The sequence below is a fragment of the Moschus berezovskii genome, chromosome 4 (genome assembly GCF_049115385.1).
Source record: "Moschus berezovskii isolate FMDL1 chromosome 4, NW_MosBer_1.0, whole genome shotgun sequence".
NCBI classification, from domain to species: domain Eukaryota; kingdom Metazoa; phylum Chordata; class Mammalia; order Artiodactyla; family Moschidae; genus Moschus; species Moschus berezovskii.
In genome coordinates this window covers 2,996,259-3,010,371 of record NC_142463.1, presented here as the reverse complement: position 1 = coordinate 3,010,371, position 14,113 = coordinate 2,996,259, and the positions used below count along the sequence as shown (strand labels likewise).

At 53.6% G+C, this 14,113-nt stretch overlaps 1 protein-coding gene across 4 annotated transcripts in view; it reads left to right on the top strand.

Moving 5' to 3' along the window:
- The window catches only part of SCLY (selenocysteine lyase), a 31,068-nt gene that overhangs the window by 14,523 nt on the left and 2,432 nt on the right, over window positions 1–14,113 (top strand). For all 4 annotated transcript variants that reach the window (XM_055402698.2, XM_055402696.2, XM_055402697.2 and 1 more), the window contains 6 exons: window positions 2,223–2,350; window positions 2,531–2,695; window positions 3,765–3,871; window positions 10,153–10,189; window positions 12,773–12,856; window positions 13,383–13,482. In XM_055402698.2, the coding sequence (XP_055258673.2) occupies window positions 2,223–2,350; window positions 2,531–2,695; window positions 3,765–3,871; window positions 10,153–10,189; window positions 12,773–12,856; window positions 13,383–13,482 (621 nt within the window). The remainder of the gene's footprint in view (window positions 1–2,222; window positions 2,351–2,530; window positions 2,696–3,764; window positions 3,872–10,152; window positions 10,190–12,772; window positions 12,857–13,382; window positions 13,483–14,113) is intronic.

Genomic DNA, 14,113 nt, shown 5'->3' with positions numbered 1-14,113 from the left:
TGCCTGGAAACCCCGGGGGAAGCAGGGAAAGTGTTTTTATCTTAAGGACAAGGAGTGGGACCAAATTGCTCAGACTGACTGTGAGCCTTGTTACTGGTTTTCCCGTTCAACTACTGGAAAGGTTTTTCTGTTTGTGATCTTTCCTGAGTGGACCACTTTAACTAAAACAAGTCAGGTCTGACTTTCTTTTTTAAACTGTAGTTCCTTTTCATCCCTGTCTCACTTGTACAGGGAAAGGCAATGTAATACATTGTCATTAGTTACTGTTACATGTTACCTTGTTTAAAATTACACAAGTTTTTGCAAAGTATAGACACGCAGGGATGGAAATAATGTAAAGATCTGCAGAAAGGCTTCAAGGAAAAGCAGAGGTTCTTCCCCAACAGCCCTAGTCCTAAGGCAGCCGCCCTCAAGTTTGCCTTCAGTGCTTTCTCCCACTCAGTATTATCATTTTAGCTGCTTCCACTTTAATACTTACTCGCTTATAAACATAATCTCCATTTCTTGGTTTATCACTCAAGCACCTGTCTGTTGACTCCCTGGTGTGAAACAGGGACCTGACCTTGCCTGTCTCCCACCCCTGCACCTCCACTGTCCAAGTGGGTGGGTTTTTGTGAATGTCCGCTTTATGGAGATGGAACTCACATACTATATCCTGAACCCATTTGAAGTATACATTTCAGTTGCTTTAAAGTGTGTTCAGAGTTGTGTGACCATCACCACGGTCAGTTATGATGCCGTTCGTGTTCCCACAAAGGACCTTGCTACCTGTAGCTGTAACTCTGTTTCCCTCACCCCTGGGCAAGCTGGTCCATAGAGTCGTCTCTGGAGATTTGCCCATTCTGACCTCTGTGTGAAGGGAATCATCGGATATGTGGTCTTTGTCATTGGCTTCTTTCACTTAGCACTGTGTCTTCAAGGTTCATCCACATCATAGCCTGTGCCAATATTTCATCCCTTTTTGATGGTTGAATGATATTCACATTTTATCTGTTCGCTGGTTGATGAACATTTGATGTTAATATTATGAGTAATGCCATTGGGAGTATTTGTGTAGAAGTGTTTGTCTGGATGTGTGTTTTTATTTCTCTTGAGTATCTACCAGTAGTGGAACTGCTGGGTCACGTGGTAATTCTGTGTTTCATCTTTCGAAGGCTCTACTTGTTTAACCCTAACCTTTGTATTCCACAGGAGTTGCCCCATTTTACATTCCCACCGCTGGTGCCTGGGGTGGGGGTGGGCTTCCGATTTCTCCGGGTCCTTGCCACCATCTGTCTGGCAGGTATCAGGCGGCTCTAATTGGTGGGCGGGTTTTGATCTGCATCTCCCTGAGGGCTGATGATGATGAACAGGTGCTCATGTACGTAATAAAGAGACAAAACTTCCAGCTGGAGTAGCCTTTTGAGTCCCACAGTGGAGGCACCAGCAGCGCCGTCTCCTACTGCCCCCCCTGCCCCCTCCCACCCCTACCCCGGGAGCCCGCCTGGGCCTGCTGGCCAGGCCAGCGCCTCTGCCGCCCACTTCTGGGAGTGGGGTGGGGCCCTCGGGTGTCAGAACCTGGTGCTCTGCCCGCCTCCGCAGCCAGCGCCCCCTGCCCCGCTGTCCGCATGCGCACCCGGAACTCAGCTGGCCTCTGGGTCCTCCCTACTCTCTGTGGAGTTAGTTTTCTCCTGTCTGCACCCCGGGTGGGGTTTCCCTGTTGGCATTGATCTGATGCAACCATCTCTGTGTATTCTGGGCATGGCTCGGAATTCCTCGTCCACAGGGTGCTGCCTGTGTTGAGAAATGTATCTGTTCTCTCATTCCAGTGGGACCTTGAGGGGAAAGCGGGTGTGTTGTCGTCAGCATTTCGCACGTGAAACCTGGGCTTAGTCATCCGGCCTGTCTTCCACCTGCAGTAGCAGGGGTCTAAGTGCGGGCAGGGCTGGGTCAGTGCCGAGTGAGTGAAGGTCACGTTGCTGGCACCTCAAGATGCTCTTGTGAACTAAGATGTCTCAGCTGCTCACAGGCCCCTCAGCGGAAAACACAGGGTCCCCAGAGAGACCCCAACACCAAGGCTCATTGGTGAAGTGCACGCCATTGTCTGTGGGCCTGGTGACAAAGGGTGGCTCATATTCCTTCAGAGTCTTCTGAACCTTCACAATAAATTGCTTTTTCACTGTGTCCCGTTCCAGAGAGGAGACCTTGTTGGGCTGACCTCAAATTTGTGTCTTACTCCTCAGAGGTCACCTTTGTCCCTGTGTCCAAGGTGAATGGGCAGGTGGAGGCTGAGGACATCCTGGCGGCTGTCCGCCCGGCCACGTGCCTGGTGACCATCATGCTGGCCAACAACGAGACGGGCGTCGTCATGGTGAGTCGCTGTCCTCCTGGGGAGACCGATGGAGACGCAGGCTTCTGGCCCAGCCTCTGCCTTTCCTCCGTTCTTTAGTCTGGGAACTTCCGCCACACCCTTGCTCACGGCTCCTCATTTCTTTGACTCCGTTTCCGTGGAATCAGTGACCCAGCCCACTGTCTGCTCTTTCCTCTCCAGCCCGTGCCTGAGATCAGCCGGCAAGTCCGAGCCCTGAACCAGCGGCGGGTGGCGGTGGGGCTGCCGGCGGTGCTCCTGCACACAGACGCTGCCCAGGCCCTGGGGAAGCGGCGTGTGGACGTGCGGGACCTGGGCGTGGACTTCTTGACCATCGTGGGGCACAAGGTGGGTCCACCTGCCCCCCTGCCCTCCCGCAGGGAGGCTGCTTGACACCTGTGAGGCTCACCCCTAAGCAGAGCCCAGGGCACCACTCACCCTCCCTCACCTAGCGTGCCCGCTGTGCCCAACCAGAAAGGCCCTGGGTCAAGGTGCCAGGCGGACTGTGGCCCTGTGGCCAGGCAAGGCTGTGGAGTGGGTGGAGGGAGGGAGGTAGGGAAGGAGAGGTGGAGGCGTGGTCTCAGGTGGGCTTAGCCCGGGAGTGAGTGTTCTCTGCAGCTATCCAGGTAGCACAAGTGGTAAAGAACCTGCCTGCCAGTGCAGGAGACGTAAGAGACGCGGGTTCAGTCCCTGGGTCGGGAAGATCCCCTGGAGGAGGGCATGGCAGCCCACTCCAGTATTCTTGCCTGGAGAATCCCAGAGGAGCCAGGCAGGCTGCAGTCCGTGGGATCACAGAGTCAGACACGGCTGGATGCCTGAGCAGCTGCAGAGTGTTCTCTACACTCCCAGCCCACCCCCACCCCCACCCAGGGACGGAAGACACAGAGCTCAACAGTGAGGGCTTGTCTAACCTGACTTACAGGGCAGCTCAGACAGTGAAGGTGTGGTTTTAGTGACCCTCAGCTCTAGGCTGTGCTGGGGAAATACTAAGTTAGCAGTGAAGACCCTTCTGAAGCTCTTGTGTCTCTCTCCAGCAGCCAAGAGAACCGGGAGTATTTTTAGTATTTTCTTCCTAGCTGGTTCCCAAGGGAGTGAGTGTGCCCACCTGACATGCCGGCACGTAAAACTTCTCCCTAATGAGGCTATGAGAGCAGGAGCCGCCCACAGGATAGCCCTCAGCCACCTCTGGCTCTAGTCCGTCCATCAGCCTCCCCCGTGGCAGGCAGGTGCCCTCTGACCCTGAGCTGGGGCCCAGCGTCCAGTGCCTGCCCCACACCTGTGTCTGGACCTGTCCTGGCCACGAGACCGCAGAGAGCAGGGCCCTCACGTTACAGAGCATCCCCATGTCCCTCTCAGCACGTGCAAGAGAAGGTCCCCGAAGGTTCTTGTTGGATGAGTGACTGGCTTTTCCTTTCAGTTCTACGGCCCGAGGATCGGAGCGCTCTATGTCCGAGGGCTCGGTGAATTCACCCCTCTGTACCCGATGCTGTTTGGAGGTGGACAAGAGCGGAACTTCAGGCCAGGGTAAGGCAGGAGGTGAATGAGCTGTCTGACCACTGGCCACAGCCATGCGTCTGCCCTTCCGCCTCTCAGAAGCACTGTGATAGACCCTCCGCTGAGTCTGATGTGGCTCCACTGGCTGACTCTGCACTTGGGACCCACGCACACGCCGTCTCGCTAGGGAGGGTTCAAAGCAGATGAAGGAATCTGCACGTCCAGCTCCTTCTGTTGTTTGGGCCCGGCCGACAGTAGAGGGGCCGCTGAGGCCCCCCAGCACTGGCTGAGATGTGCTGCCCCGCTGACTGTGGGGGTGCACAAGGCCACGTGGGAGCAGCTGGCTTCCTCTCCAAAAGCTCCTGTGTCCTCACAACTTGCAGGCCATGGAGGCGGGGCCAGCACCACACATGTTGTCAGAAATGTGATAACAAGAGGGAGAGACCGGACATGCGCTGGGTCCCTGGGGTTTCTTTTGCCTCCTTTATTCCAGAACTAGAGCAGAAGAAGCCAGCGACTCAGAAACACCAGTAAGGGCTGATGAAGAAAGCCCAACGAGCCCGCTCTCCAGCTGGGGGCAGGGAAAGAACACCCTATTAAGATAGAGGGCTTCTTGACAACGCGCGCCATCCTCCAGCCGTCACCATGGGCACCTGCCTCCACCCGCCCCCACACCATGGAGGTGCTAGGGGCCCAGACATATGCCCACACGCTGTGACAGGAGCCTACAGCCTCCAGTGCCAGACGGGGCCCAGTGAGGAGCCAGGACGTCTGCCCCGCCACAGCGATGCACCCCCACCCACTGTCAGCAGGGATCACGTGGGGACCCTGGGCCTCAGCCCACATGCTCCAGTGCCAGAGGGGGCCCAGTAAGGAACCAAGACATCTGCCCCACCACAGCGATGTGCCCCCACCTGCTGTCAGTGGGGACAGCGTGGGGACCCTGGGCCTCAGCCCACATGCTCCAGTGCCAGAGGGGGCCCAGTAAGGAACCAGGACATCTGCCCCACCACAGCGATGCACCCCCACCTGCTGTCAGCAGGGATCACGTGGGGACCCTGGGCCTCAGCCCATACCCTCCAGTGCCAGACGGGGCCCAGTGAGGAGCCAGGACGTCTGCTCTGCCATAGTGATGTGCCCCTATCCACTGTCAGAGGGGACCGCATGGGGACCCTGGGCCTCAGCCCACACCCTCCAGTGCCAGACGGGGCCCATTGAGGACTCAGGACATCTGCCCCGCCACAGCGATGCATCCCCACCCACTGTCAGCGGGGACCGTGTGGGGCCTCAGCCCACACCCGTCACCAGCAAGGTGCTTGCTCCTCTCCGGTGCTGACTCGGACTGAGCTGGGAGCCCAGATGTCTGCCCCTGCCTGGCAGTGATGAGCAGAGTCAGAAAACGCCAGCTACTACAGAAGGGCTAACAAATATCAAGAATCATAAAATAACATGCAGACATTCAGATTTCCATTAAAAATTGTCCATCGTACTGAGAACCAGAAAGATCTTAAACCAGAGAAAAGAAACTATCAATAAATGCCAACACTGAGGTGACAAAGATATTTGAACTGTCTGACAAGAGATTTTAAGGCAAAAACAATAAAAATGCTTTAATGACCAATTATGAACATACTTGAAACAGAAGAAATAGAAAGTGTTAGCAAAGAAGATGTAGAGAAGAGCTAAACTGAAATTTTAGAACAATTTCAGCAACCAAAGTAAAAAGGCCATGGACAGGCTCACCAGCAGAATAGGGGCAACAGAAGAAAGACTCAGTGAACTGAAAGAACAGAATTAACCGATATAAAAAACAAAACAAGTAGACTGGAAAAAATTGAGCAGAGCCTCAGGGACCTGTGGGGCCAATAGAAGATCTTACATTCATTTCATTGAGGTCAGAGAGGGCAAGGAGAAGGAGGATGGGATGAAAGAGAACAAAGAGACAAATTGGTAAGAGACAAGCTCACAGATTCAAGAAGCTGAACAAAACCCAACCAGGGTAAACCAAAAGAAATCTAAGACATAAAAAATAAACTTCCATAAATGAAAGACAAAGGAAAAATCCTGAATGCAGCCAGAGGGAAAAATAAACAACTCCTTACCTATAGGGAAAAAATAATTCAAATGACAGTGGATTACTCATCAGAAACCACTGAGGCCCAAGGAAGTAAGGCAAAATTTTCCAAGTGCTCAAAGAAAAGACCTGTCAATCCAGAGTCATAAACACAGCAGAAATATCCTCCAGGACCAAAGAAGGAATCAAGATGTTTCCAGATGAAAGAGAAAACTAACAGAATTTGTCACCAGAAAACCTATGCTAAAAATGACTAAAGAAGTTCTTTACACAGAAAGGAAACAGTAAAAGAAGGAAACCTGGAACAGAGAGAAAAGAGCATGATAAGCAAGAATATAGGTAAATAAAATAGACTTTCCTTCTCCGCTTGGGTTTTCTAAATTATGTTTCATAGCACTGGCTGATGCGGTTCAGAATGTATGTGCAGGGGGCTTTGCTAGTGGTCCAGTGGTTAGGAGTCCACCTGCCAGTGCAGGGGCATGTGTTTGTGGGGCAGCTAACCCCTGCGCCACAACTCATGAGCCCGCACACCCCAGAGCCCTGCTCCACAGCAAGAGCAACCGCCCAGTGAGAAGCCCAGGCGCTGCGGCAGAGCGCAGCCCCTGCTTGCTGCAGCTGGAGAAGAGCCCCTGTGCAGCAATAGAGACCTGACACAGTCAAAAACAAATAAATTTTTTTAAATGTAAGTGGAAAAAATATTCATGATGATTATTTTATGAATGGGAAGAAAAACGGATGTATAAAGAAGTATGTTTTCTATTCTTTACTTGAACTTCTGAAAACTGTTCAAGTAACCCACAGAAAAGTAGAAAAAAGAGAACAGAAAAAAATAGAACAAACTAAAAAAATAAAACAGCAGACTTAAGCCTGAACATCAACTATTACATTAAATGTAAATGAAATAAGTGTATCAATTAAAAGGCAGAGGTTGGCAGAATAAATTTTTGAAAACTGATCTAACCATATGCTGTCTCTAAGAAACTCACTTCAAATATAGCAAGTTGGGGAAAAGTGTATCACATTAATCTTAATCTAAGGAAAGCAAGCCTGTCTACATAACATTAGATAAAGGAGACTCCAGAGCAAAGAGGGTGAAAGGAATAGAGTCAGTTCACCAAGAAGACGTGGCAATCCTAATGTGGATGCACTAAATAGTACAGCTTCAAAATACGTGAGAAAACAAAACCTGAACTAAAAGGAAAAGTAGACAAATCCACAATTATAGATGGACACTTCAACACCCATCCCTCAACAATGGATAGAACAACTAGACAAAAATTGGCCAGGATACAGAAGAACTCAATACACCTATCAACAGGATCTAATCAACGTGTTTGGAACTCTCCACCCAACAACAGTAAGATACCCATTCTTTTCAAGTGCCATGGGATATACACTAAGATAAATCATATTCTGTACCATCAAACAAACCTCAGCACATTTAAAGAACTGAAATTATGCAGAGTGTTTACCTTAACCACAGTGGAATCAAACTAGAAATCAATAACAGGAAGATAATAAGAAAATCTCCAAACACTTAGAAACAACACACTTATGAGTTATCCAGGGGGCAAATTACTGAAATGAATGAAAATACACTTACCAAAATCTGTGAGACACAGTTAAAGCACGGCTGAGAGGAAACTTACATCACTAAATGCCTATGTTAGATAAAGCGAAGAATCTCAGATCAGTGAGCTCCCATCTGAAGAACCTAGAAAACGTAGAGCAAAATAAACCCAAAGCAGACAGGAAGAATTAAATGATAAAGATGTGAACAGAAATCGGTGAAATCATGAACAAAAATCACTTTTAAAAATCAATGAATTGAAGATCTATCTGGCTCTTTGAAAACATCGATAAAATTGACACGTTTAGCAAGACTGACCAAAACAAGAAGAAACAAATTGCCATTATCAAGAATGAAACAAGATATCACTGTAGGCCCTGCAAACATCCGAAAGAATAATGGAATGCTACAAAGGACCCCACATACATGAATGTGATATGAAGAGTGGGCTACTTCATCAAAAATATATAAGCTACCGTAATTCCCCTAATATGAGGTAGCCTTTCAACGTTTGGTGCTGGGACACTTAGACATCCACAGGTAAAGACAGACATCAGCCCAAGTCTCACACCTTATAGAATGTAACTGAAAATAGATCATAAACTGAAATGTAAAACATAAAACCGTAAAAATTTTAGGAGAAAATCAGAACCTAGAGCTAAGCAAAGAGTTGTTGGACTCCACACCACAAGCATCCATAAAAGGAAAAGTTGATGAACTTCATCTAAACTTTTGCCCTGAAGAAGGCTTTGTTAAGAGGATAAAAAGACAAGCTACACATTAGGAAAAAATGTTTTCAAATGACAGATCTGCTAAAGGGCTGGTACCTAGAATACATAAACAAAAAACTAAATATGCAACTACTGTTCAACCTAGGAGTTTCATTCCTGGACATTTATCCCAGAGAAATGAAGACTTGTATTCACAAGCAAAGCCTGTACCCAAAAGTGTTGAGCAGCTTAATTCATCACAGCCACGAACTGCAAGCCACCCAGATATCCTTTCACAAGCAAGCAGTTAAACAAGCAGGGGCACATGCGTGCTATGGAACTCCATCAGGGATGAGGAGGAAGGAAACACGGACACACACAACAGCCCAGAAGAACCTCCAGAGGATTTTGGCGAAGGAAGAGAGCCAAGCCCTCCAAGTTATGAACTCTGTGATATCACTTACATGACAGAATTTGAAGCTTCCGCCGGGGCCAGGGAGTGAGTGGGGCTGAGGGCGTGGGTGACGCAGAGTGGGCGTGGCCGCGGAAGGCCGGCAGGAGGGTCTTGTGGCGGCGGCCGTGTCTGTGTCTCGTCAGGGTCCAGGCTGGGGCTCTGGCCTGCAGTGTTAGAGACCGAGTACGGGACACACAGGGTGCCTCTGTGCCGGCTTTCCAATGACATGCGAGTCTGTGTTCTCTCAGAACGAACAGATTGACGGAAAGAGAAAGGCAGGAGGGAGGGGGGGCAAAGAAAGGAAGAAGAGGGACACCCCTGGGGGTCCAGAGGCTAAGGCTCCGCCTCGCAATGTGGGGGATGTGGGCTCGACCCCTGGTGGGCACTGAGATCTCACGCGCCACAGGGCCGCTAAGCCCGCACGCCACAAAGATCCCACATGCCACAAGGAAGGTCTGACACTGCCAAATACTAGGGAGTAGGTGGGGAGGGAGAAGAGGTGGGACAGCAGCTGTGCCAGAGCCATAGGGCAGCTCCATGGACGGACAGGTGTGGGGGCAGATTTGCATGACTCTGGGTGGCGGTGGAGGGCTGGGAGGGGCGGGGGCAGGGCTGGGCTCGTCCCAGGTCACAGACCTTGAGTGATGCATCAGGTCCGACTGTGTCCTCCTACAGAGGAGGGTGACGTTAGAGGTCTCACAGCGCCAGACGGAGCCCAGAGCCCCTGGCTCTTCCCTGTCCACCCCACCCCCTCCAGATGTCAGAACCCATCTCGGGGACAGACCTGACCAGTAACCTTGTCCAGGCAAGGTCAGTGGGACCTTGTTTCCTGTACTGTCTGTGCTGTTCATCTGAGTTCCTTTATCTTGCTCCTTGTTAGTAAACGAGCAGGAAACAGCTTCAGAGGTTTAGGAGAACTTTATTTAGCCAAAACGGAAAGTTAAGTTACTGCTTTGGTTTTTCCTGAAATAGAATGAACCGTTGTAGTTTTAGTTTGTTAGATCAGCACGTGGGAACCACTGGTCATCAGGGGTTGTCCTGTCCCCTCCTGCACAACCATGCATGTGCACACATGTGTACACACACACACAACACCCCAAATCTCTAGTCACCAAAGATCCACCCCCATATTACAGCTGAGAGACTGCAGGGAGCAGGGAGGGTACTGAGTCCCTGGACCTTGGCCGGGTTTGGCAGGGAGACCGAAGAGATGGGCTCTGGGGCCTGTGGCCGGAGCAGGGGTTTCTTGTGGGAGGGGAAGGGTCCAGACAGAACTGTCAGTTGGCCAGCCAGTGCAGACTGCCCAGAGTGCACCACATCTGCTCTCCCTGGGGCCACGACCACAGAGGGTTTGGGGGGGCTGGCAGTTGCCCTCATTTAGGAAAGATGTTGGCATGACTGTCTTTACTTAAACACTTGACTTTCATATGGCTGGGATTTCTTCCAGGGGTGTTGGTTGATTACTCTGCATGGAAACGGGACTGAATCCCTTATCTCTTACAGGACAGAGAACACCCCAATGATTGCCGGCCTTGGGAAGGTAAGCCCAAGGGACCTCGGACGGATGCAGCTCACTTTGTCCATCAGCGTACAGGGGAACCTCAGTCTTCGTCCTGTGCTTCTTCCTCTCTCACCCCATGTGCAGGGGCGGGGTCCCCACCGGGCGGACCTGTGGCACCAGCGGGGGGTCCGGCAATTCAGCTCCGTCCTGACACTCTCCACCCTCAGGATGAGGGCTCGGTCCCACAACACCCCCCACCCCCGACAACCTCAGATGACAGTTGTCACCTGTGCTTGTGACCAACTGGCTGTGAATCAGAGGTTCCCACGACCCGCTCCTCGAGTTCAGTGAGTCTGCTAGAACAGCTCACAGAACTCAGAGGAACTAGACCACTGACCCCAGTAAACAGTTTACCATGAAAGGGTGTGATAAAGGACACAGGTGGACACCCAGAAGGGCAGGGGATGTGGGAAGGGGCGTCCATGCCCTCACCAGCACCCCCCTCCCAGGACCTCTGTGTTCAGCAACCTGGAAGCTCTCCAAAGCCATCCGCCTGGGGTTTTACTGGAGGCTTCATTCAATCAGTAACTCCGTTTCCAGCCCCTCTCCACTCTCTGGAGGTGGGGCCAGGGCGTTGAAAACCCCATGCTTCTAATCCTGGGTCTGTGACCAGCCCACACCTAGAAGCCCACCCAGAGTCACCTCATTAGAGTGGGAAGCATTCCTGTCATCCAGGAAACTCCAAGGGACTTGGGAGCTCGGCATTGGGAACCAGAGTCCAAGGCCAAGAATTAGAATAATGGCGGCCCCCTCGTGCCGAGATGACTCGGGAAACTCCCGGGTCTCCGTCTCTGTGCAGGGCCAGGGCAGATCACTGGGTGTGTTCTGTGGGCTCACAGCAGTTTCCCAGCCGCTCCAATAGGCGGCCTGGGCTTCAGAGGAGGTCATGTTCATGACCCCAATAAATGGACCAATGTATTAATAAGAGAAACCTCGGATTTATCAACCTGGAGACATGCTTTTCAGGATCCGTGGAGTAGGTTTCATGTGCCTAGCATTTGAAAAGGCTCTCTTTTTGAGTCTTCTAATATAAGAAACAGTGATATCATTCCCGCAGGTTTGCTCCTCCCCGAGTCCAGTCGCCACCCACCCCACGCCTGAGCCTGGTTGCCCCTTCCCCGAAGACGGGGACACAGTACAGCCTCTTAAAGAGGCTCCTTCCGAGGACCAGACGGCGGCCCAGCAGCAGCCATGGCCCCTCCCTGGCTCCTGGGTCACCTCTGCACCCAGCCCCTCTGATCCTGCTGTCACTCGGGGCAGGGGGCCCACCATCATTGCCCCCTCGTTCAGCCTGGACCCCCTCGGTGCACTCTGGCCAGGACCCCCGCCCCGCACACTGCTCACCTTCCCCGGGAGGTGGTGTGTCCTCACCCACCAAGGCCAAGTCCAGGTCTCCTGGCTGCTCTCTGCTGCTTCCCTGTATGGCTGAAGGCAGGCCCCTCCTGCCGTCGCCCCCTTCCCACCCCTCCACATCCTTGCGTTCCTCTCCCTGTGTCCTCCGCCCCGTGGAGTGACCTGCGTGAGTCCCCCTGCTCCTTCTGAGGTCTGCTGCTTGCTCTGCTCCCCTGAAGCCTCAGAGAAGGTCCCCATTTGCCCTGTGATTTCCAGAGGATGGGGGATAAAGTGATAAACAGTTCTCCGCCCCCGCCCCAGCCAGGCGCCTTCTCTGCTTCCTCTCCAGTCAGCCTCCTCTCCCGGCCTGCTGCTTATCCCCCGCACCCTGGGGGCTCTGACGCTGGCCTGGGCTCCGGTCTTCCACCTGCCATCGCAGGGCAGACCCTGACCTCCAGGGAGACCCAGGTCCCCACCTGCTTCCTCGGCCCTCAACGTGTCCTGGTCTCTCTCCCCGGGGTGCCCCCTGCCACCCGGGCTCTTGCTGAGAAACACAGGAGGTGCCCTTGTTGCTCCCCATCCTTGCCCCCTGCACCTGAGGCAGCAGCCGGCCCCGTCCATCCAGCCTCTGCCACAGATGAAGACCTGCCCCTTGTCCATCTCCACTGAGCCTAGGCCAGGCCTCCCCCACCTTTTGTGTGGGTGCCTCGTGCATGCTCCACACCGCGTCCAGCTTTGAACGCACAGATCAGGTGGCTCAGACCCCGATCCAGCATCCAAGTTTCGGCTCAGAGCCTGTCGTTGCTTGGCCTCCGTGCACCGTCCTCTCGCTCACGCCGTTCCAGGAGTGCTCACCCGTCCCTCCTTGGGCCGCCTCCTCGAACGCCCTTCCCCGGGCTCCGCGCTCTTTTCTCGGCACCCACCCGAGGGCAGACACGGCTGCCTCTTCCTCCGTCCTGTCTGTCTGTCTGTCTCTAGAGTGGACCGGGAGAGCCTCTGGTCACCGACTGGGCACTCCGCAGGGCCCCGGGCGTCAGGAAGCCTGACAGCTGTCAGATGCCAATCGACAAGCGAAGGGCAGGCAGTTGGCACGCGCAGCGCGTCCGTGAGGTCCCGGGGAAGGAGCAGTCGGAGCCAACGTCACCTCTGCCCTCAGGAAGCAGCACCTCCACTGCTCTCTGCACACCCTGCCCCCGCCGCATCTTCACCCGCACCCTCCTGTGTCCGCAGGCAGCCGAGCTGGTGGCGGAGAACTGCGAGGCCTACGAGGCCCACATGCGGGGCGTGCGCGACTACCTGGAGGAGAGGCTGGCGGTGAGTGCCCATGCCCCGAGCCGGGGCAGGCCGGGCCTGGACCCTGGGGGCGTGGACACGGGCCGAAACAGACCAGGGACAAGACACCTGGTGCTCCCGTGAAGACCCAAGTGCGCTCAGAGGCTTTCTCTTCCAGTTTACCTTGCCTTCCACATTCCCTGAGCATCATAAGGAGACACCTACGGATAAAATAATAATTCTGTGGGGCTCCCCTGGGGCTCCATGGTAAAGAACCCGCCTGCCAGTGCGGGAGACGTGGGTTCCATCCCCGGGTTGGGAAGACCCCCTGGAGAAGGAAATGGCAACCCACCCCAGTATCCTTGCCTGGAGACTCCCAGGGACAGAGGAGCCTGGCGGGCTACAGTCCATGGGGTCGCACAGAGTCGGAGAGGACCTAGCTACTAAACAAGAAAAAACAATCATTCTATGTGTTGAGGGTGAGGCTTTGTTTTCCAGAAAGTCTGAAGTGCAAACAGTTGTGAGGAGGGGGGCTTTGAAGACATGACACATTTTTTGCATTTTTCAGGCTGAATTTGGTAAGAGACTCCATCTGAACAGCCAGTTTCCAGGCGCCAAGCGGCTTCCCAATACCTGTAACTTCTCCATCCGAGGACCCCACCTCCAAGGTGAGGAGGGGGCAGGCAGGGCTGCACCAGGCCTGGCTCAGGCCATCGGGGGCCTGGTCAGGGGCTGAGGGCAGGATCAGCCCCCCAGGCACTGTCCGAGGGGCTCTGATCATAGCTGCTGACCCGCTCAGGGCGCTGAGACCGCGGACACAGAGGCGCTCAGCACGCACAGGGGCCCACGCCAAAGATGGAAGGGAAGGTCAGATGAGCGAAAAGTTAGGCCACTGGGCCCAGCTCTGTCCGCAGTTTTTACAGAACGCTGTGTCAGGGTCAGGGAAGGAGAGGTGACCTACTAAACCCCGGCTGGGAGTGAGGCTGAAGTGCAGGTGTGTGGGCTTCCCCAGTTCCTGCCATCGCCGCCTCCCGGGCCAGAAACCCTGGAGCTCAGGTTCAGGTTCAGATGACTCGTCCTCTAGACGCCCGAGTCCCTGAGGCTGGAGTCCAGGGCGCTGAGCATCCCGTTTGTCTGGGAAGGGGTTCCAGGGGCCCGGAGAACACGGAGGTGCCGAACTGCAGCTCAGTTTTCACTTCTTGGACGAGGTCATCGCCTTGAAGGTCTCCTGGGTCACTCCGGGGAACGGGGCAGCGTGTTCAGACCACGAAGGAGCCCTGGGGCAGCCATCACTAGACT